The sequence below is a fragment of the Tachypleus tridentatus genome, chromosome 7, assembly GCF_004210375.1.
Source record: "Tachypleus tridentatus isolate NWPU-2018 chromosome 7, ASM421037v1, whole genome shotgun sequence".
In the NCBI taxonomy this organism is placed as follows: Eukaryota; Metazoa; Arthropoda; class Merostomata; order Xiphosura; family Limulidae; genus Tachypleus; species Tachypleus tridentatus.
Window position 1 is genome coordinate 47,221,232 of NC_134831.1, and position 25,550 is coordinate 47,246,781.

General features: G+C 37.2%; 1 protein-coding gene across 4 annotated transcripts in view; it reads right to left on the reverse strand.

Moving 5' to 3' along the window:
• Window positions 1-20,999, reverse strand: part of LOC143255591 (F-box/WD repeat-containing protein 4) — a 50,171-nt gene extending 29,172 nt beyond the window's left edge. For 3 of the 4 annotated variants that reach the window (XR_013030737.1, XR_013030736.1, XM_076511473.1), the window contains exon 1: window positions 20,264-20,942. Coding sequence is in view for 2 of the 4 variants with exons in the window: in XM_076511473.1 (XP_076367588.1) it covers window positions 20,264-20,472 (209 nt within the window). In the remaining 2 variants the exon portion in view is untranslated. Of the gene's footprint in view, window positions 1-20,263 lie in introns of all 4 variants that reach the window. The other variant, XM_076511474.1, reaches the window with a different exon arrangement.
• Window positions 21,000-25,550: the final 4,551 nt, after the last annotated feature.

Genomic DNA, 25,550 nt, shown 5'->3' on the forward strand with positions numbered 1-25,550 from the left:
AATTTTGATGATTAGTAAAATTGAACTGTGTATGTGTGCCACATACTTAGTATTATTGATAAACAGAATTATACCAAATAAAAAGAAAACAAGTGTAATAAGAAAATTAAGATTTTAAGTTCTTCACTTTTTGCAGTTTGACTTTGTTTCAGTATTTTTTGAATCATTAAAACTCTCTCTATTACAAAGCTAGCTAAGTTACATAGAGATCAATCTCTACTCGTCTTTATAAAATTATTTTCATTATACTTGTTATTATGGTTTAGTTTAATTCAGTGGACAGGACAGCCCAGGTTTTCCTCATTCACTTAACTAATATATACCTCCTTCATACTTAAATACAGCTGCAAGATTGTAGAAGGTATTCCTAAAACTTCAAAAAACTTGAAAAATAGCTTGTGTATATTGCAATATTACATATGTAAATTTGCATGTTTATTATACTCTAACTTATCCTAAAACATTATTATTTAAATAAATTTCAGTATAATTCTCAAAAAAGGTGTTCATGGGTAAAACAATAACATGGAAAATTAACAAAACTGAGGGAAACAACTGCACATTTCATAAATTCATCATTTATGCATGACCATGGTTCTACCAGTGAAGCAATCATAACATACAGACTGAAATGTTTTGTAAAAGATTTATACATGTTTAAACAAAGAATCAAATGTGACCCTGACACTCACCTAGGGACAAGGGGGAAGAACTTGTTTTTGGAATTGTTTTGGACTTCCATTTATTCCTAAGATTTCCTAGCTGTTTACTTATTTTACCTTTTTCACATATGTAAAATTTTTCAGTTTTTTAATAAAATTAGTTTCAATAAGAGAGGATGCAAACATTTGATGTATTGTTTCTTGATTTCTATCTTTTAGAATGTTGTGCAATTCTTGTTTCTATGAGACATCCTGTTTGACCTATGTATACTTAATTGCAGTTCTGACATGTTAACTGACAAACAGTTGCTGTACTTTTTACTTCTGTCTTTGTTGTTACACAGTGGGACAGTATTATGGACAAAGTAATTGCACACCTCAAGATCATTCATACTGAACTATGCTTCCAACTTCATCCAGTGGAATTTGATCTAGTGGACACACATGTGAAAATGTAAGTCAGCTGATAAACATTACTTACTTGAAACAGAAAAACTGGATAATATGACTAAACATTAAAATATTTCAAATACAGGGGAAGATTACCATTTAAAATTCCATCCCAAGTTATTAAACTTTGGAAATACGAATTCACAAAAAACAAGTCTAATCTACTTAAGTGAAGGTTCAAAATATTATTCTTAAACCAGGTTAAGTGTTAAATATTTCAACATTCTTGCAATAGATAAAGTTAACACTTAATGGTAAATATGGTTTTGTAATAAAGAATATATGCTCTGATATCAAACTTCTTCTGAGAACATTACTATAAATGTACATGATGAACCCAAGCCAATAATAAAAAATGAAATCTACAATTAAAAACAAGCTACTCATCGTACAAGCAATCAAAAGGTAATATGACTGTTACACTTAAAAAAACAAGATCATCATGGAAAACAAAACAATACCTTTTTGATGCTAGCAGTTTCGTGCTCCTAAATAGACCCCACCAAAATTTTTAACATGATGTTAAAGGTTTGTTGAACAAAAGGAAAAGCTTACGTAATGAACTTCAAGCTAAGGCATTAAGTGTTATGAACTCTTTCCCACCATGTCTAAACAACACAAAGTGAATATCCCTATCAAGCCTGTTGCTTACCAAACAATTAGCATAGAAAAACATTTTAAAAATGTCTATCTGGTTTTAGCCTACATTTGATATAAAAACTCTGTGGACTTGTAGAAAAAAGAAAATCAAGAATGTATAGACAATGAACACCAAATTACAGTGGAACCCATCTAAAACAGCCACATTCAGGACTGAGACAAACTGGCCTGATTAGAGGGGTTTCACTGTACATAATTAGGGATTATGTAAACAAAAAAAGGCACTGTGATTGAATGACTGCTTTCAAGGGGTAACCAAATCTGAGGGGTGGCCACTTAGAGGGGTTCCACTGTATTTCATTTGATGTTTGCAGTCTTTTCACCCCTATACCTGTTAACAAATGCAAACAAATTGTACGTAATTTAATGAAGAAAAAAAGTTATCCATATTCAAGTCCAGGAACTTACAATAATAACCATTTGACTGGATCAAAACTACTTCAAAATTTAATGATGAAATATTTAAATAATGACAAGTTAGCTATGCCCCCTCTCTCCCTCCTCTGCTTGCAGAAGTTTCCAATAGAAGGCAATATCCTTCATGTATACTAATTTCCACAAGCACTAGCATGTGAACACAGGCTCCTTTTTGGATGACACAAACTAAATATGTTTGAAGCATGGAGGAGATGCAAAGAAGTGAGCACCTATAACATTTTCCTTGCTTGAAGATGTACTTAACTTCAGAATCATTACTCAATCCTATATGCAGACAAAAAAACTACAATCCCAACCCAAATATGGTGGCAGGACTGATAGAGAAATTACAAATGTGAGTTTCTTCCTGAAAATAGTGGCAAAAGGGGAAAAAAACAATGTGATACCTGTGAGGTGGGCAATAGCTAGTCTACTGGTGGAAGCATTCAATAAGAAACTGCAACAATGTTACACAGATAATATTCTTCAATGGTGATGAAATAAAATATAATCATACAAGTCTTTCAATGGATATTAACACAATAAGAAACAGAAGAGGTAACTCCTTAAGACCATATATGATGAAAAAAACCCATCTCCCAGAGTTAGCACAAAATCAGGCTTGGTTCATAATTTGGTGGGGTGTTCTGTACTACACTACCACCTCCACTTTACAAATGCAGGTTGTCCCAGCTGAGTTTCAATGACTCTGCCCAACAGGTGTAAACTGGGAAATCAAAGATTTTGTCTGTACTGCTCAAAATGAATGGTGGAGAATGGAAATACTAGAAAGGTATAGACCATTGTCACACACTGGACCAGGTACAAGACAGGCACACACATCCAGTGCTGCTTTTCTCAATTTTGTTTTATGTAGAGCAGAACAGGTTGGATGTTTATGCATTCACAAGCTATAGCTAAAGGGATCACATCCATAAAGAATGATTGGTTGGTTTGGTGTTTTATGGCACAAAGTAACTAGACTATCTGTGCCAAATATCCAGTAAAAAGTTAAAGTAAAATTATTAAAATTCATAAAAGGAAATCAAGGTAAAACAAAACAAAAGTTTAATTTTTGAATTAAACACATAAATAGCATTAAACCCAATTTTTACATCTAGTCTACAGCAGTAAGAGATAAACTACAGTAATAAAAGTTGTAAAGGATTTCCTGCAGCATAAAATATAATTATAACTCGCCAGAAAGACTAACAAGTAAGTTCAAAAACCACCATTATTCACCTGAAGTTGGCGTTTCCACTTCTGGTTTCGAGTTATTTGACGTTATGGCCATTTTCTAATTTCAAATCGAATTACATGTACTTTGATTCTTAAGAGGGAATCACATTAAAAAAGTTCTAATGTATAAATTTAAAAAAAACTTAAATAGCATTAAAAAGATTAATGGCCTTTAAAAAACTAAAATCATTTCTAAGGTCATCAGTGTCACCATCTCCAATGACATTGCCTAATGTTATGAATTATCCTTGGGACAGAACATGTTTAAAATGGTCCCATCGTTGAGAGTCATAATGACAGCAAGAAGTAAAATGTGGCTTACTGTGACCTGAGTGTTACACAGACAACACATTGGTGCATCAGTACCAGATAAAAGAAAACAATGAGTTAAAAACCGTGACCAATGCGTAGTCTGATCTGCAGAGAAGCAAGACAGCCAAAGTACAATAGAGGGTTTTATTTGAAAAAGCTTGTTTCCATGTTGCTCATTCCAAGTTGACTATCAACTAGCAAGGAGACAAGCCTCAAATACAGGACCATAGTCCTTGTATGGAACAGGCACAGCAGTGACAGTGCCAGAGCAGACAGATTCAGCTGAGGTGTCAGCGAGCTCGTTCCCATGAATACTAACATTGCCTGGTATCCAGAAAAACTGGATATCAGTAGATGTTAAAGAGAAATGGGCCAGTCAGTTTTGAATATCAGCAAAAACAGGGTGTGTACTAACATGAAGCAATCCCAGGGCCAGTAGAGAACTAAGCGAGTCAGTATAAATAGTGCAGTTTGAGTACTGCTTAACTTCTATGTGATCCAGGGCAAGAGAAATGGCATATGGTTCAGCAGTGAACACAGAAGTTGTAGAGGGGATTCTGCTTGCAACCACCAAACCACAACAAACCATGCCAGAACCCACACAGTCACCTGATTTTGAATCATCTGTATAAATAGTAATGAAAGGATGGTTTGAAAGATGTTCAGCAAATAGCAGACAGTATTTCTAATCAAGAGTGTCTACTTTTCTCAGATGACTTAAAGATAGGTCACAACTGGGGACTGTAAGAAGCCATGGTGGAATGGGCTGACCAGTAGATACAGCAATGTTATTCAAGGACAGACCCAATTCATCCAACTGTGCCTGGATATGAAGGCTAAAAGGAGCAATGTTCCAAAAAGTATGGCCCACTGTGAAATGAAAATACAATCCCAGATGGGATGGTTTGGTAAGGAACAAAGTTTTGAAACATATAGTAAAGAGAGTTGCAAATGGCAGAGGTGTAAAGAAGATTCATGAGACTGTATAAGCTCTGAACTGAGGAAGTGCAAAAGGCCTCAGTGCAGAGCTGGAGCCCTTCATAATGAATGGGGTCCAGCCTCTTTAAGAGTGAGGTCATGGCAAAGCCATAGTCCAGTGATCCATATTTGAGTTTCGACTGAATAAGAATACTGTATATCTTCAGCACAGAATATCAATCAGCTCCCCAAGCAGTGGAAGAGAGGGCACAGAGGATGTTCAGTACTCTTGTACATTTGACTCGTAGCTGCTTGATGTGTGGTGTAAAAGGCCAGCTTATGGTCAAAGATAAGCCCCAAGACCTTTGTCTCAGGAAACACAAGCAGCACAACTTTACCAATACAGATTTCAGGATCAGGGTGAATACCCTATTGGAAGCAAAAGTGCATGCAAACATGTTTAGAGAGAGAGAAGTTAAAGCCATTTGCTGTGGTCCACTTCTGTAAACAATTGAGAGCTGTCTGTAGCTGCCACTCAATATAACTCATACCAGACAACTGACAAGAGATGTGAAAGTAATCAACATAGAACCCGTTTGCAACAGTAAGAAAAGAATGGGAAAGCATCTAACCCACATGAGCTTGGAACCACCTGTTCATTAAAATATTAATACAAGTAAGCAAATGGCAATATAACCCATTATATATATGGAGGTCTTGCAAAATGCCATACCTACATATTGCATCATAACGTCTTCTCAACGTCAAAGAATACTGATACAAGATGTTGTCATTTGAGAAAGTCAAATCAAGTGGTCCATGGTGAAGCACTGTCATCAAAACCCACACTGGGTCAGTGAGAGGAGGTTGTTTGATTCGAGGAACCAAACAAAATGAGCATTAACCATCCTCTCTAAGGTCTTACAGAGACAGCTCATCAAAGCAACTGCACAGTAGTTTGAAGGAATCTTGCAATCCTTTCCAGGCCTGGAGAAAGATAGGACAATAGGCTGGTGCCAGGCATCAGGAAAAACATTCTCCTGCCAGATCCAGTTAACAACAAATCAGAAGAATAGCAAGAGAAACAGGAAACAGATGGTGCAGCATTTCATAGTCTACATCATCAGGTCCAAGCGATGTACTGCCAGTTTGAGTTCCAGTGTAAAGGGACGATTATACTCTCAGAGACAATCAGCTCGAAAGGAAAGAGGGGGAAAAAATGCTCTGCCAAAATCATGATGGCTAAGAAGGTGAAGTAAGAAGCAGAAGTGCTAAATACCCAGCTAAAGCTTTCAACAAGAGTATTGGTGATGCTCTGGGTATCAGCTACTTCCTGGCCATCAGAGTGCAATATCAAGAGGGGAATAGAAATATTTTTCCCACTGACCTATCAAATCTTGCCCCAAATGACTTTAGAATTGGTGGTAGAAGATATGCTGGTTGTGAAATTAATCCAAGAGCCCTTCTGGCTTTGACGTCTTATCCACTGAGCATGTGAACGAGCCCACTGGAAAGTGATCAGTGCAAGATTGTGGGATACCTATGAAAAGCATCCCGGCCCATTTTTGAGCCTTCTGTGCCATGTGGCAAGCAGGATTCTGCCAAAGACAAAGATATCATGGAAACATGTTGAGGTTTTAGGAATACACTCAACAGCTGCCTGTATAATATAGTCAGCTACAATTAGCTACTGATTGATGGCTTATAGACAATGACAGGATCAAGTTCTGCAAAAGCAGTGAAAGAGGGCCAGTTTGCTTTATCCAGCTTCCACTGGGGCATGCAGGTTGGGTGGCATTGACCATAGACAGTTTCTCTCAAAATTATAAGAAAATGATCATTGCCTCATGGATTACAGTCAATCCTCCATGAAAAATGGGAGAATAGTGAAGGGGAGCAAATTGAGAAATCAATAGCAGTAAAGAACAGATAAGGTGCATGAAAATAAGTAGAAGAACGAGTATTGAAAAGAGAAAGGTTGTGATCAGAGAGCATACGCTCTACAGAGCAACCCCTTCCATCAACATCAGCACTTCCCCAAAGGAGATTATGTCCATTAAAGTCCACCAGGAATAAAAAGGGAGATGGCAACTGTTCAATGAGAGTATCAAGGTTTGATTGATCTCATGTCTCTCCAGGCAACAGATAGAGAGAACAAAGAGTGATGGTACAACTCAAGGAAACACAGATAGCTACTGCCTCCAAGGGTGTGTTGAGTGGCAAAAACATGGTGGGCACACACTGATCAATCAATAGTACCACCCCTCCATGCACTTATCCATCACACAGCCTGTTATTTCTGTGCAAAGAAAGCTGCTGAAAGGTGACTATCAGCAGGTTTCAGAAATGTTTCCTGTAAGGAAAGACATACAGGATGTTAGGAATCAATCAGTTTTGATGTCATCCAGATTAGAACATAAACCTTGATAGTTCCATTGTATCAAGGTGGCCATTTTTATTTATGTGTAGACAATTTGGGTGGAGAGCCCTTTTGTTTATGATCATGATTTTTCTTTACTGTCTTTATTGAAGCGAAGTCCGTCGACCTCCATGGATCCCTTCCTGGGTATATTTGGCAGGTGTTTGGTGTTGGAAAAGAATTCCAGCAACCGAGGACGTGAACGAATGATTATTTTGCATCCTGGGGTAGGAGAAGAAGATATACCCAAGGAAATACCTGTACCTGGAACCAAAAGAAGTGGATCTTGGGGTTTGCTGGAATGTATGTTAGGGACAGAATTGGGTATTGAAGTTGATTCATGAACCTTTTTAACCATAGAAGTAAAAAACTTTTCATTTGGTTTGAGAATGATTCTTTTGGAGGCACAGAGATCCACCTGCACTTTCACTGTAGTAGTGGAATGAAGTGCAGATGCATACTACTAAGATGAAATGGTGGACAACAACTTTCAAGTAACATTTTGAAAAGTTTTTAAAACCTGCACCTCTTTTTCTTCCAACCATTTAGGACAGAAATTTCAAACATGCAGCATGCGACATGATTTTGTGTGGCCCGTGAAAGTCTATTGAAAAATAACCTACTTTTATTTATTTTTTTTTTTTTGCAGTGAAGGAATGAAAAATTCTGACTTGCAAGGTAAAAAATGCATGAAAGCTCCAACTGACATTCACTAATAAAATTTTAATTTGTGTGCATCTATATGTTTATTATTTATGCCTCTATAATTTTACAGCCATAACTTGATAGTAATTGCTTTTAAATAATATCACATACATCACAGCATATTATACTATCATTCCCCCTACTAGACAAAGTGAATTTGCCCAGCTGGTGGCTGTTGCCAGTCTAACCATTTGATGTTGTGGAGGTTGACATGCTGTAAATTATCACTGTTCAGTTCTGTGGTAAATATAAACATGAGTAAAGTTTAAGAAATGTAAGATTCACAGTGAAAATATAGAGTACCAGGAACATTGGAAACTTGATTATTTAATTACAAACAACAGTAAGTTGTAATGTTGGGTTTACATGTAAATTATATCAGTGCCCAAAGAATTTAATGTGAAAAGATATTATTCAATGATGCATGAAGAAAAATATAAAAAATATTAAGGAGAAACTTGAAGTGTTCAGATTGCAGATTTCATCAAGAAATTAAAAAACAAATCAGTATGTTTAGCACATTGTCAGAAAGCCAGACATCTGCTTTGAATTGTTCATATGTCATTTCTCTTGAACTTACAAGAGCAAAGAAACCTTTTATTGATGGCAGTTTAGTAAAGACATATGCTGTTGAAATGGCAAAGGCATTTGGGGATGGTAAAGTTGCTGAGAAATTTGAATCAGTGCCACTTTCCAACCAAACCATACAAAGAAGGGACACTGATATGGGAGAATAATCAGAAACTCATTTGTTGGTTTGATTGAAAAAAGTACATATTTCTTGCTTTGTCTTGATGAAAGTACTGATCAAGCAGATACAAGTTAGTTGTTAATATTTGTATGTATTTTCCATGAAGATTTTTCAACAAAAGAGGAATTATTAAATGTATGTGCTTTTCATAGGACCACAAAAGGAAAGGATATCTTCGAAGCAGTGAAAAATTCAGTTGATAAAATCAGAGGTTTCAATAAGTGTTCAGCAACTGTGACAGATGGCATACCTACGATGACTGGAAAAAAAATCAAAAAAAAATCAGGATTTGCTGGTTTTCTTAGGAAAATGAAGTAACTTTTCCAACATTTCATTGTGTTATTCATCAAGAAGCTTTGTGTGGGAAATCAGTGAAAAAAAATGAAGTTTTTAAGCTTGTTGTTAACATTATTAACATGATAAGAGGAGGAAACAGTTATTTTACATTGGCAGCTGAAGCAGTTTTTGGAGGACATGGAGGCAGGATATGGGGATTTGGCTCTTTACAACTAAGTTGGGTTGCTCAGTTCCAGCAAGTTGGTTCGTTGATTGGTTGATTTAGTGTTTTATGGCACAAAGCAGCTATCTGTGCCAAATGTCCAGTAGAAAGGTAAAAATAAAGTAAATGTAGTAAAATTCATAAAAAGAAATGAAGGTAAAACAAAACAGAATTATAAAACAAAAAGCATAAAACCAATGTTTACATCTAGTCTAAAATGTTAACACTCCTACGAAAAGTGGGGCCTAATAGGCTCCAGAGCAACTTGAAAGGTTATTAATATTAGGCTAATAATTTTGTATTTAAATGAAATTGCCATTTAAATCCATTAATGAATGGATTAATGAGATTCCCACTGTCCCTATCTACTATCTAGCGAAACCACAGCCAGAGGAATGGGCTTGGAGAAATCAGGACTAGAAACGTCTTTTCGTAGGAGTGTTAAGAGAGAAACCAGAGTAAGAGAAGTTGTAAAAGACTTTCTGTAGCATAATGGTAATTATCATAACCCACCAGGAAGACAAACAGGTAAGTACAAGAACCACCGTCAGTCACCTGCAGTTGGCCTTTCCAGTCCTGGTTCCGGGTTATGTATCATTATAGCCAGTATCAAAAAGTAAAATAATAAAAGTATTAAAAGACATGCAGCAAAATTGTAATAATGACTTGCCAGGATGACAAACGGGTAGTTCAAACAGCAGCGTTAGTCACCTGAAGTTAGCCTTTCTAGTCCTGGTGACGAGTTATTTAACGTTATGGCCATTTTCCAATTTCAAATTGAACTATTGAGAGTCTTAATGATGGCAAGAAAGTAAAATGTGGCTTACAGTGATCTGAGTGTAACACAAACTACACACTGGTACAACAGTTCCACATAAAAGAAAATGATGAGTTAAAAAACTGCAACCAATGTGTAGTCTAACTGGAACAACTTCTTCCTTCCGAACCTTACGGAAGCAAGACGGCCAAAGTCCAATATAAGGTTTTATTTGGAAAAGTTTGTTGTCGTGTTGCTCACTCCAATTCGACTGCCAGCTGGTAAGAAGCTGAGCCTTTAATACAGGACCATAGTCCATGTATGGAACAGGCACAGTGGTAATAGTGCTAGAGCAGATAGATTTAGCTGCCGTGTTTGCAAGCTCATTCCTGCAAATACCAATGTGGCCTGGTATCCAGAAAAATTGGATAGAAGTATATTTTAATGAGAAATGGGCCAGTCGGTTTTGAATATCAGCAAGAACAGGATGTGAACCAATGTGAAGCGATTCCAGGGCCAGTAGAGAACTAAGTGAGTCAGTATAAATTGTGCAGTTGAAGTACTGCTTAGTTTCAATATGATCCAGGGCAAGAGAAATGGCATGCAGTTCAGCAATGAACACAGAAACTGTAGAGGGGAATCTGTGCACAACTACCAAAGAATAACAAACCATGGCAGAGCCAACACAGTCACATGACTTCAAACCATCTGTATAAATAGGAATGGAAGGATGGTTTGAGAGATGTTCAGCAAATAGCAGACAGCATTTCCAATCAGGAGTATCTACTACTTTTTGCAGATGTCTTAAAGATAAGTCGCAATTGGGGACTGTAAGAAACCATGGATTGGGATGGGCTGACCAGTGGATTCTGCAATTTTATCCAAGGACAGACCCAATTCATTCAATTGCACCTGGATACGAAGGCCAAAAGGAGCAATGACAGATTGTCTGTTCCGAAAAAGTATGGCCCACCGAAGAAGGAAAACACATCCCCAGGTGGGATGCTTTGGTAAGGAACGAAGTTTCAAAGAATATAGTAAAGACAGTTGCAAATGGTGAAGGTGCAGAGATGGTTCACGAGATTCTATGTATAAGCTCTGAACTTGGGAAATGAGGAAAGCCCCATTGCGGAGTCGAAGTCCTTGATGATGAATGGGGTGCACTATCTTTAAACCCAAGAGTCTGGCAGAGCCATAGACCAGTGATCCATAGTCAACTTTCGATTGAATAAGAGTACGATATATCTTTAACATAGGGCATCGATCCGCTCCCCAACTGGTGGTAGAGAGGACACGGAGGATGTTCAGTGCTCTTGTGCATTTGACCCATAGCTGCTTTAAGTGTGGTATAAAGGTTAGCTTACGGTCAAAGATAAGCTGAAAAACTTGGTCTCAGTGAACCTTCACCTATGAGGAGTTCAGGATAAGGGTGAGTACCCTGCTGGTGGCAAAAGTGCATGCAAACAGTTTTAGAAACAGAGAAGTTAAAGCCATTTGCTGTGGTCCATTTCAGTAAACGATTGAGGGCAATTTGTAGTTGCCGTTCAATATATCTCATGTTCGACGACAGACGCAAGATGCAAAAGTCGTCGACAAAGAGCCCGTTTGCGACAGCGAGAGGGAGATGTTCAGTGATAGCATTAATGTTCATACTGAAAAGTGTGACACTCAAAACACAGCCCTGAGGCTGTAGTTCCTGTAGTAAAGAACGGGAAAGTGTTGAACCCACACGGACTTGGAATCTCCTGTCCATTAAAAATGTTTTAATAAAAATGGGCAAATGGCTACATAACCCATATGTATGGAGGTCTTGCAAAATGCCATACCTCCATGTTGTGTCATAAGCCTTCTCAATGTCAAAGAATATTGATGCAAGATGTTGTTTGAGAAAGGCTTCTCTGATTGATGTTTCAAGTCGAATCAGGTGGTCCATGATGGAGCACTGTCGTTGGAACCCACACTGGGTGGGTGAGAGGAGGTTGTTTGATTCAAGGAACTAAACAAGATGAGCATTAACCATCCTCTCTAAGGTCTCACAGAGACAGCTCGTCAAAGCAATTGGATGGTAGTTTGAAAGAATCTTGGGGTCTTTCCCAGGCTTAGAGAAAGGTAAGATAATAGCCTGGTGCTAGGCATTAGGAAAACATTCTCCTGCCAGATCTGATTAAAAACAATGAGAAGAATATGAAGATAAGCAGGAGACAGATGGCACAACATGTCATAGTGTGCATCATCTGGTCCAACAGATGTACTGCCAGACCGATGAAGGGCCAGTTTCAGTTCCAGTGTAAAGGGGTAATTATAGTCAAGGAGATAGTCAGTTTGAAAGGAAAGAGGTGAACTCTCTGCCTGAGTCTCGATGGCCATGAAGGTGGAGGAACGAGAAGTGCTAGATACCTGGCAAAATCTTTCACCTAGAGTATCAGCAATGCTCTGGACATCAGCTACTTCTTGGCAATCAGAGAATAAGATCGAGAGGGGGCAGAATTGTAGTGCCCACTGGTCTTTCACACTCTGTCCTATATGACCTTCAAAATGGTGGTAGAAGATATGCCAGTTGTGAACTTAATCTAAGATTCCTTCTGGCTTTGATGTCTTACCCATCTGGCATGTTCCCAGGCCCACTGAAAAGCAATGCAAAGTATTGCAAAGAGAAAGGCATTGAAAATAGAGCATACGCTCTACAGAGCGATCCCTCCTATCAATAACAGCACTTCCCCAGAGGGGATGATGTCCATTAAAGTCCACCAGGAATAAAAAGGGAGATGGCAACTGTTCAATGAAAGCATCAAGGTCTGGTTGATCATATGTCTCTCCATGTGACAGGTAGAGAGAACAAAAACAGTGATGGTATGACCCAAGGAAACACGGATGGCTACGGCCTCCAAGGGTGTGTCGAGTGGCAAAACCATCGTGGGCACATGCTGATCAATCAACAGTGCCCCCCTCCATGTCCATCACACAGCCTGTCATTTCTGTACAGAAGAAACTGGCGAAAGGTTATTGTATCGGCAGGTTTTAGAAAGGTTTCGTGTAACGAAAGACATACAGGATGGTAGGAAGCAATCAGTGTTTTGATATCATCCACATTAGAATATAAACCTCAATGTTTCCATTGTATCAAGGTGGCCATTTTTAAGGACGTGTTGGCAAATTGGCTGGAGAGCCCTTCTGTTTACAACCACATCTTTACTTACTGTCCTTATTCGGGGGAGGTCTGTCGACCTCCATGGATCATGCCCTGGGTAAATTGGGCAGGTCTTTGTTGTTGGAAGGGGATTCCAGTGACTAAGGATGCGAACAAATGATTGTTTTGCAAATTGGGATGGGAGAAAAAGATGTATCTGAAGAATGCCTGTACCTGGAACCAAAGGATTTGGATCATATGGTTTGTTGGAATGTACGAGAGGAACAGAAATGGGTGTAGAAGTTGACTCATCAACTTTAACCATGGAGGTCAAAAGGCTTTTCATTTGTTTTGAGAACGATTCCTTTGGAGGCACAGAGAGATCTGTCTGCACTCCTATTATAGTAGTGGAATGAAGTGCAATAGCATATGTCCAAGACGAAGTGATGGACAGCAACTTTAGAGCCTGCGAGTAAGTAATGTTTTGAATTAACTTCAAACTCTGCACCTCTTTTTCCTCCAACCATTTAGGGCAAGAATGAAAGTAGGAAGGGTGAAAACTATTGCAATTGACACAATGTGGGTCCATTTAACACTCACAGGCATCATGGTTCTTGCCACCACAACGAGCACATGTCAGGGAACCACGACATGACGTCTTTGAGTGGCCAAACCTCCGACATTGGAAACATCAGAGAGAGTTTGAAATGTACGACCAAACCTTGCAATTTAGATAACCTGCCTTGATGGTGGCAGGTGCATGTGATTATGTAAATGTCAAAACAAAGATATTTGTCGGCATTGTAACTCCATCTTTGCGAGTGGAGATGCACCTCACTGCAGAAACTCCTTGAGTGGAGAAACCAGTGAGAATCTCAGACTCGGGGAAGTTTTTCAAATCCCTCTCAACAATAACTCCTCGTGAAGAATTCAAAGTAGCATGAGATGTAACCTCAATAGGTATATCCCCAATTGCCTTTGAATGCAAGAGGAGTTCACCGTGTTGAGATGTGGATGTTTCAACCAATATTTCTCCCGATCGAAGCTTCTTTACTGACTTTGGAGAGCCAACAAGTCCCTCCAGCTTCTTTTGAAGAAAAAAGGGGGAAATTTGCCCTAAAGGTTTTTCTGAAAAAAAATGTAGAATGAGAAAATGAGGTACAACTGGCAGTACAGACATTGAAGATTGCTGATCAGAGTCTTCAAGACGTGGTCGTTTACCTATTGACTGTTTTTCACTATTTTTATTTAAATTTTTTGTAGGAAGATCCATAGGAAAAAAAAGAAGATTTCAGTGCTCACTGCCCCCCCCCCACCATGGAGCCTTACGAGGGGATGCATTACAATGTCATGCAAAGACAGTGCAGCAATACCAGGGTTTTGTGAGCACTATACCCAAACACCAGCATCAGACACCATCTCCAAAACACATGTAGAGAACTTCCAACACTGGTACTTGGTTGACTCTAGCCCATGTGGACTAGGCGATTGACCCAAGGGAGGGCCACCCAAAAGCTGCCCGTCTCCAAGAATTCAAGGCCAAAGTGGTGTGTTAGGGTTGGACCCCTCAACCACCACGATCCTCTCCTCTCCTTCATGGGTTACCACGCATGGCAAACACGTGGGTGGATGTTTAGATCCCATAGGAGGTAACAAGAAAGAACAGAACCTTCCCTGGGAGGTCCCCTCACCATGTACAGGAATCCACACAGAGGGGTGTGCCAAGAAGTGTCTTGAATGATTCTTTGGAAAGAGGAAAAAAATCCCTGTACTCCTCGATCAGTTTGTTTCAACGGATACAACACAACTGGAAGAAGAGCTGAAAAGGAAGGATTTTCTGAAACAACTGGCTTTTCTCACAGACATCATCACTCACCATAATGATCTCAACCTGATGTGCCAGGGGCAGAATCAGATGGTATCAGATTTAATGTGAAACATAAAATGGGTTTCGAAACAAGTTAAGAATTTTCATAGTTTGTTTAAAAAATAATGACTTGGCCCACTTTTCAAACTTGTCAGCAATTAACAGAACAGTTCTAAGATGATGAGCCACTTGATTTTTCAAAATTTTTTTGTTAATATTGTGTTAAACTCATCCATAATATCTTCAAGTTTCGAAGAATTTGAAATGCTAAAAAGCAGAATAGTGCTGTTCAATAATCCTCTTTGTGTGAACATAGAAAATCAACAGGCTGACTTTCAACGTGAATTATGTGATTTGCAAGCTGATCCAAACCAGATAAGAAAAAGGACCAGATTTCTTTAAACTACTTCAAAAACAATTATTTCCAAATCTGCATGCTTTTGGACAGAAAATGATATCAATGTTTGGTAGCACATACATATGTGAAAGTGTGTTCTCCACAATGAAATTCATTAAGAACCACAAAATAAGTTGTCACATGGATTCTTCTCTGCTTCACCTCCTGAGAGTAGCAACAACAGAATCCCATGTCGACATACCTGCTTTGGTCAGTGCTGCTGAGTGATAAGTTTGCATTGAAAATTTTATGTCCTTACTATGTTAAACATCATAGATATATTTGTTATTCTAGTTTCTTTTATATACAGCATTTTTTCATTAAATTTATTTATTATGTAACGTTTAAATTACATTTTCTTTTATTTTTACAATAAAATACATCTTTTTTCACAAATAAGCCTGTGCAAATATAATGTAACCTAGAGTAAGTCACATTCAGATTAACTCTCTCCCCCAATAGTAACTTATTTTACCATGTTGAAAGGACATAAATTAACCCAAACATGGATCTATTTACTCTATTTTGCATTATGTAACATGCCAACAAGCCCTAATATGACAAATATAATTCTGCCTGCCACTAGACTTGTGAAGATAGTTGTGGCACTTGGGCATTCTTAAGTTGGAAACCCCCTGAGTTAGGGCAAGAACAAAATTAGGACAGAGGGAATGAGGGTCCGTTTCACACTCGTAAGCATCATGGTCCTTGCCACTGCAACGTGCACATGACAAGGCGCCATGACACGTCTTTGAGTGACCAAAGGAAACATCCGAGAGGGTTTGGAATGTATGGACGTGGTGATGTCAATGTGAGAATGAGTACATTGGTTGGCATCATAATTCCATCTTTGCAAGTGGAGATACGCCTCACTGTAGAAACTCCTTAGGTGGAGAAACAAGTGAAAATCTCTGACTTGGGGATGTTCTTCAAATCCCTCTCAACAATAATTCCTCATGATGAATTCAAAGTAGCACGAGGCATAACCTCAATAGATATATCCCCAATTGCCTTTGAATGTAAGAGGAGTTCACTGTGTTGAGATGTAGATGTTTCCACCAGTATGTTGCCAGAGTGAAGCTTTTTGACTGACTTTGGAGAGCTAGCAAGTCCCTCTAGTCCCTTCTGAATGAAAAAGGGAGACATCTGGCCTAAAGGTTTGTCTGAAAGAGAATGTAGTACAAGAAAATGAGATACATATGATGAAGGTTGCAATTCAGAATCTTCAAGACATGGTCATTTACCTATGGACTGTTTTTCACTATTTTATTTAAGTTTTTATTTAGAGGATCCATAATTAAAAAAGGAATATTTCAATGCTCACTACCCCACCCACTATGGAGCCCTATGAGGGGATGCACTACAATGGCAAACAAGGACACTGCAGCAATGCCAGGATTTCGTGAGCACTATACCCAAACACCAGCATCATATACAATGTCCACAACACTTGTTCAGAACATCCAACACTGGTACTTAGTTGACCCTAGCACAAGTGGACCAGCTGACTGACCCAAGGAGGGCCACCCCAAGGCTCCCCATCTACAAGAATTCAAGGCTAAAGTGGTGTGTTAGGGTTGGACCCCTCAACCACCAGGAACTGCTCCTCCCCTTCAGGGGCCACCACTCTTGGCAAACATGTGGGTGTATGTTTAGATCCCAGAGGAGATAAACTGAAAAAACAGAACCTTCTCTGGGGAGTCCCTTCACCATGTGCAGGAATCCACACCGAGGGGCCATAAAGAATGACTCAAAAGAGAGCCCCTACAAAAATTCATACAGAAAATGAAAAAGACACAAGATCCTCTGGTACCAGGAGATCTATGTCACACAGGCAAAGAAGTAAGCTAAACCTATCCCATGTAAAAAGTGAGATACCCTCAAGTGAGGGGCAACATTTAGATGGATGGCCAAAGCAGCCATCCCAAGTGAGATTACTACAAACAAGAAGGTTATGACAGTGGAAGCCATGTTGGAAAGAAAAACAGGAGCTAAAAGTCATTAATAGTGGAATAACAAGCCTCAAGAGTATAATCTCTAGGAAAACCTTCCTGAGACCCATTGAAAATAAAGGGGCCTTAGTCAATTTGAAGAGAATAACTGAACCAAAATAAAGACAACAGCAGATGAATTGAAGAAAGGGAAAGGCAGACACACAAATCAAGATGGCAAGAAAATGTCCAAAACTTTAAGAGTATTTACTGAAAAGAAAGAATGCTACCCATTAGGAAGTGAGGAATAACCAAAGTTGGGTCAAGTGGTACAGAATGATATAGCCAACAAAAAGAATCTCAATTTCATGGTAATGGTATGAAAAAAAAAAAAAGAGGAGGATATTCAATGAGACAAGAGTCACAATGTAAAGTAACCTGACAAAGGATAGTTTTAAAACATAGTTGCTCTAGTAAAACTGACAGGGTCATGACAGAAAGCCTCTAAATGAAAATGATTCTGAAGAATGAGCAAACATGTTAAATAAAAGGAAGATAAGTAAAAAGAAAGAATGAAAAAGCTAGGAAAAAAGAAAAGATCCCTTAACTGAAAGAAAAGAATCAGGTGATAGGAGAATCATACAAAGAAACAGCCCAACATTCAGCAAAAGAATACTGGAGAAAGAGAAAACAAAGGATATACCCATGGAATGCAATCAGTGAAGGAAAAAAGTGGAACTACCTGATCCATGTCAAAAAGGTAGAACAAAAAACAAAAGCATACTTGGGAACATTAGGAATGAAACACAAGATATAACAAGCTAAGCTGAAGTAACAAAAGCAGTAACTCGAGAATCTTGGATCCAAGATTAGAATAGATCCAAACTTTTGCACAATGGTGTTAGTATCACTAACTGAAACTGTCTAATCACTATTACAGTGTTGGATTTCAGTGAAGGAGTGTTAAAAAAACTTGAGAGAAGGTAGGAATATGAATGTAAAATCCAGTTATATCAAAAATACAAAAAAAACTGACCATACCAACATCTGTTTGTTTGTTATCAATTAGAAAGAAATTATACAACTTAGTGATAATGCACAACCTAAATGACATCTTTGAAAAGTATTTGACAAATTCCATTTGTTGAATTAAACAATGGGAACAAACATTTGGACATGTCCTCAAAAGTAAAAGTTCAGTTAGAAAATCAAAATCAAAACTGAATATAATTCAAATGAAAGCTGTAATTGATAAGTTTAAATTTACTATCATTCTTCCAAATAATCAAAATATTAATGAAAGACCACTTAATGTAGTAAGGATACATTAAAAACAAAACAAGCACAAAACTTCTGATAAATCTTATGAAAACACATCTGAAGACAAGCAGTGCCAAGCTTGTGTTCACACACTAATGCTCATGGAGATTGCTGTATTTGGAAGATGTGTTGCTCTTTTGTTGATAGTATGTGAAAATGGGAGCTTTGTTCGAGGCTTATAGCATGTAAAGAAATTTACACAGCAATGTGGTGAAGTAATAACTTTTGCAAAGTAGCATTTCTGAAAATAAATGGCTAATGCTAACTTTCAAGAAATTAGTTACACTACTTTCTAAAATATGCTCTACAAAAACCAAATGTATCTATATTTTATCAGTTATGTCCTATTTAAAGCAGCTGGCAAGCAATTTCTAGTTCTTATTATTCTTCTTTGTACTCCCCTACAAAAACATTTGCACATATAATTTACAAATTTTTGACTAAAACATTTCACAATCTTCCCTTTCCTCTCACTCTGTAAAAGCACAAGTTTAAAACCATTACATGATCCTTTTCTTTAGCCATTCAAGTTGATTCCCATTTAAGGCCAAGGGATATAATAGTCCATTTAGGCCATCCCATTTAATAAACTATAGAAAAACAACATCTCAATCCAGCTCTTATCATTCAAAACAAATGAAATATTCTATCAAGCCTTCCTTTAAATGAACTGTTTCCACTATTCTGAAGGCATCCCATTCCACAGGTCAGCTATCCTCTGGAAGGGTGGGGGTCTTTGCTGAAAATAATATTTCCCCTGCCAAAATTTGTGTGTCACCTAATGGTGACATTGCCATTCTCAACATCAAGTTTAAATAAAAATGATGCATTGACACTATCAATTCCGTTGCCAACCTTAATCACCTCTAACTTAAAGATAAAAGATTTCGGAGCTCTTAATCTGTCCTTATATTTCCACCTCTCTATTTGAGGCATGACAATACTCCTATTATTAATAGTTTAAAAACTAACACAATTTAATATCTTTTCTATGGTCAGAAGCTCACAACTGAACATAATGCTTTATATGTAGCCTAACCAATGATCTATACAGTGAAATTATAGCTTATTTAAGACTTGAATTCAACATTCCTGTAGATATAACTTAGTCTTATTTACTCTTTCACTAAAAATGTCACACTGCTTAGGTTGATTGGAAGGACTAATCAACCAAAATCCTTTTCTTCTATAACATTGTCAAAATTATTTCCATCAAATTTATACTTGCAATTCAAATTATGACGACCTACATGTATTACTTTGTTTTCATTGTAATTAAAGACCAGCTGCCATTTATTTATCCAAATCACCAAATGATCTAAATCTTTTAGTGAACTAGCAACATCCTTGCACAATAAATCACAATCACACACAAGGCTTGAATACTCTCAGCAAATTTAAATAATTTATTAACCATTTCTTTAGCTGTCATTGATATAAGAAAAAAAAAGCGAAGGTCTTAAAATGGAGCTCTGAGGTACTCCACTTATAAAAGTAATTAAGTTTAACTATAATCAACCATTTTCTTCTACACAACCAATTTTCTATCTAATTAGCCTACTTATTCCTCACACCTAGAGATGTTTGACAAGTCCTTTAACAAATTTTATATTGCATCTTATGAAATTAATTCTGAAAACCTACATACATAAAACCTACCTCTTTACTCTCTTCTACATGACCTGTTCAAGACATAAGCACTTACAGTTAAAAGCAGCAACCCTAATATCTTAAAAATCAAGGTTTAATGTTCAGAGAATTCCAAAATATTAGTAACATGCCACTAAAATCATGTTTACCATCCAAACTTTAAACCTATGAATTAATCTCACCTCTCTCTGAAACATTGTGCTTCCTGATTCGTCACTAGTAGTGTTTTACTTCGATTAACCCATATACATTCTTCACTTACTAGTCGATTCAGCTGACGGCATACTAAACTTAGTCGTCCTAACGTTTTTACGTCGCAATGGCACATGATGTTACACAGAACATCATGTGGCAAGAATAGAAATGTAATTACTTGTGTCTCCTTTGTCATATCTTTTGAAACTGTTTATGATATCCAATTGAAACGGAATTAAACAGATTAATTCGTGAAAAGTTTTCACCACTTGAATACACCCAAACATTACAGTTTATATAAATCTGAGAAACACTTGATTCACGTAATGACTGCCATCTCTCTCAGCCCAGAACCCAGAGAAATATTTTCAAACTATAGTTGCACTATATTCGAATTATATATAAAAATTACTAAAATCAACTCAGCTTCCAAAATATGAATTAACCCATCATTGTTTGTTTAAACTTAAGTTCTTATAGTTATGTCCTATATATACACGTCAATAGCTTATCAAGCCTGCTACCGGTTTTAAATAACATGCCTGTAATTATGCAACTAATTTATATAAAACTCTGCATAATAATACCAAAGAAAAATAGATATTTCAAAAATTTTGATCTAAACCAGCAAATACTAACATACACACGAGTAAAGTTGCAAAGTTATAAGAAAAGGAAGATGAAAAGCAGAAATTAAATATTTAAAAAAAAATCTAAATTCCCAATATTCCAGAAAAATTGAATAGTTATTTTCTTTAATAGTACGCCATGATTTTGTTAATTTTTTGTGTTGATGTAGACATTTATAATTTTTTTCATTTATTCAGGGACATGTGCAATTTCCATATGAAATGTTGATCAAGAATGTTGTTTAGTTTCTTTCATTCTATTTACTTACTGAATTCAAAAAAGAAGGTAGGAAGAAGAAAAATTATGTGCTGTGACCAGAGGGTATATTATTTCGTAGTTTCCTACTTTCTGCTAATGTGAATTTTGCACTGTATACTCATTCGTGTATTATTGAACATTAAAAAGGCTTTTTTTTATTAAAGTAATGATTTTCCGAAAGTATAAATGATTTTAAAAAATTTAGTCATTGTGTAGTGTTTTTATTTAATGGCAATTTCTCAAAGAAATAACTGTGAGAGGTCCATTGCGGCCCGGCATGGCCTAGCGCGTAAGGCGTGCGACTCGTAATCCGAGGGTCACGGGTTCGCGCCTGCGTCGCGCTAAACATGCTCGCCCTCCCAGGCGTGGGGGTGTATAATGTGACGGTCAATCCCACTATTCGTTGGTAAAGAGTAGCCCAAGAGTTGGCGGTGGGTGGTGATGACTAGCTGCCTTCCCTCTAGTCTTACACTGCTAAATTAGGGACGGCTAGCACAGATAGCCCTCGAGTAGCTTTGTGCGAAATTCCCAAACAAACAAACAAAGAGGTCCATTGCAATTGCATGATGGGAGGTTTAGCAAAATATATTGTAAAGTAATTCAAAATTTATTTCTTCGAATAATTCTTGTTGTTAATGCAGTTCATGTGCATAAAAACATATTGAAAAATACAAGTTGCGTGCAGCAGCTTATACTACGTTTTTCATTCCTTTGCTTACTTCTTGATTCCATCATTTTCTCATCGCTCTTATAAAAACAAACTTTCATTCAGTTGAAAATAATAAGACCAGTTAGACAAATATCTTGCATGATGGTTGATTTGTGAGAATTTAGTCAATGAATTTGGTTTTACAGATATTCTTGCACGTGGTTCGATTGTGAGTTCATTGCCAGTTTTGTCTTTCGCAAGTTCAAACATTTTCATTTCATTAATAAAATAAATCTAATATGGAACCTATGTTATTTTCTCTTACTTAAACAGTTTTAGATAGATAATTATTCTGTGAAGTGCAATAAACATATGTTGTTTCCCTATTTTAGTCAGTTATATTAATGCAGATAGTTAAAGCTGTATGGGCGGCATTTGACAGGTTACCATTGTTATGTTGTGTTTAGGGACATGCATTCTTGTGTATACTTGGACTGTTTCAAAACTGCTCTTCTTGGCCTTATGTGAGTGGTTTGGTAACTTCCCTTTTTGTAGTGTAAAGAAATTTCTGTTTTTAAGCCCAAGGGGATGTTTCAAAATTTCTTTTATTCTGTCAGTTTGGGGTGTTTGGAAAATTAAGTAATGTTTGGGAACTTCTAATCCTGTGTCTATTTGTAGCATTTGTCTAGCTATTAGAAAGCTGCGGAGATAAAAAAAAAAGTGCTTTATAATATAAAATGTAAGAAAGTACATATTGTAGTTATTGTTGTATCTATTGGTGTCTTTCCATTTCCGATACAACAAACCCTTTCGTACACATAATGAATCCTATTGTGTTCAGAAAATATGTCTATGGACTGTGTCATGCAAATGTATACCATTAGTTTTTCTGTGCTATTTTTAATTCAATAAATAATTAGTTTCAAACTCACATATTTTGCCTGAACATCTTTCACTTAGCTCATCATTATCAATTGTGGATGTTTACTATTTTCTGATTCCTTCTATTAATGGTGAGTACAAAATAATTTCCATGAACACTTTAACATTAGCGTTTCCATTGCTCCATCGTGGGCAAAGCAACATGCTAAAGTTGTAATCCTGAAGTTTCTGGATTCATCTCGCTGCTTGGTTTTCAATATTGTGAAAACTTATCAGTCACTCCATTGTTACACCACCTATTAACAGTATAAACCTTTGTCCATATAACTAATAATGTAAATTATTTAAATTTCTAACAACATTTAGTGTCTTTTTCCAAGCTGTACTGTACCTCGTTTCTGTATCATTCATCACTTTGCTATAATAGGCAATCATAAGTACTTTCTATATTGTTCTTGTGATAACACTTCTTCCATTGCAAAAATCTGAATAGTTCGGTATACAAATACAGAAGTAGTGGTTAATCTTTTCTTCAATTTGGTGAATGCTTATTCACAATTAGGATCAAAAACAAATTTGTGTGTTTTTCCAGTAATTTTTGTATATAATGAGCTATGTCAGAAAATGGTGTTACAAAATAAGAGCATAGTAAAAAAATTTCTCCTTATTTCATGCAAGTTGTTTGATTTGGTTTATTTTGAAAAGATTCAGTCTGAGATGAGTCTGTAGACACTCTCTCTTTGCTCACTGTGTGTTCCAAGAAACGTACCTGCTAACTGAATAATGCACATTTGTTGAAAGCTTGTTAAAGTTTCCCATTCTTCAACCAACTCAAATCTTTCCATAAGCGCTATCGAAGGTATTCCCATCTCAGACTATATGATCTTAATATATTATTTTGATGCATCATGGTAGTTCAAAAAGAGTACATTCAAATAGTCGTTGAAATTATCAAGTACATTCCATTATTCAGATGTTAATGCAACACATTTCCTCAGATTATTTCCTTCATTAATGGCTGTATTTTCTCTACTTGCATCATTGACTCGCACTTGATAATGTTTACTCTTCAAATTCGAAGTTGAAGATAATTTTGATTCAGGTGGAGCATCCAAAATATCCATGGTAGTTAGTAGGTAAACATTCTTCTTTCTGATTTCATTCACCTTTAATCTGTCCAGACAAAGACTTTTGTTATCCTCATTCTTTTTCAAAAGCACAATATTCATGTTCAAGGACAGATAATTTGCTCCTTTACTCTTTGCGCATTCATGGCTTCAAAATATTTGAAAATCTTAGACTGTTTTGCATTATCATCCGTTTGTCTAAATGATGTATTAAGTCCATATCACTGATATCAATCTTATGATATATTGTTTCTTTGGTCTAAGTTATGTTGCTCACGAAAGCACAATATCTTGACATCCCGTGAGCACGTCATGTAAGCTATGACATTTCATAGCTGTAAGAACATTACAACCACAAGTAGTAAATACGTTCCTAATAAGTCCTGAAACAAAAATTTCACTTCTTGGCGGTTTAATAACTACTATCCTTATTACTAAAAGTTAAGCCTCTTGTTTAATAATTTTCATGTAATGCACAGGGTTTTTCTGGTAATAAGGCTATGACACTAGATTTACCTTGCATCCATGTCTCTGCATCAAGTTAGTTACCGATATGCACTCTTCCTCAATGTGAACTACAAACAAATCATGTGATAAAGAGAAACTTTTCAAAATAAGATTAACCTTATTCAATATTCGAAGCACTTGAAATGCACAAAATGCTTCAGATATGCTCTGCCAGCCTGATATCGATAATGAATTTCATCGTCTCTTTTCTACTGTTTTCTTCTTTTACCTACTTTGCCTACAAAGAAGAGAAGTCGTGATCAAATGTCAACACTCCAGATCCTATGGTATGATCCTGAAGCCCAGCCCCATTTTTGTCTTCTTTGGAGTCAAAATAGCCAGTAACTGCCTGCCTGGTAAGAACCCTATATCAGAAGTGTACCTTTTGACATTACCATAGATGAGGTCTGGAAGGAACTGGCCACCAAGGAGATTGAAGTGCTTCTTAAGGTGGAACAGTTCACCCTCACAGATATCAAGAAAGCTAACGAAGTAATCAACTTGGTTTTTCTACTTCACTTCTTTCACTATCTGGTAGAAGTAGTCAAGGAATGAGGCTCCAAGATCGTGCAGTGCTTCAAGTGTAATCCTTTCGGGCACACAAAAGTAGCTTGTACAGTGGTTGATCATTGTGTCCAGTGTAGTGGACCTCACTAAATGATATATTGTACAAATACAGGAAAGCATACCAGATGTGCCAGCTGCCATGGATCACACTCCACCTCCTACCTCGGTTGCCAGAGATTCCAGGTTCTGTCTGGCTCCCAGGGTCATGTCCCCTCAAGTCCTGCCACAATCAAACTCAGGAAGACACTTTGATTCCACGAACCAGCTCCTAAAACATTAAGCATCCCCAGTACCATCCAAAAGATATATCTCGAAGCCATATCCCCTTTAAATCCCCTCAACTTCAACAAACCGATCCTGCTGACCCAGGACTGTGCAGAAAATTCCAGTAAAATACGTTTTTCGGCTTTCATTCAAGTTAATATTGGTAGTCTTGGTTGTTGGTTGTTTTGGAATTTCGCACAAAGCTACTCGAGGGCTATCTGTGCTAGCCGTCCCTAATTTTGCAGTGTAAGACTAGAGGGAAGGCAGCTAGTCATCACCACCCACCGCCAACTCTTGAGCTACTCTTTTACCAACGAATAGTGGGATTGACCGTCACATTATAAGGTCCCCGCGGCTAGGAGGGTGAGCATGTTTAGCGCGGCGCGGGCG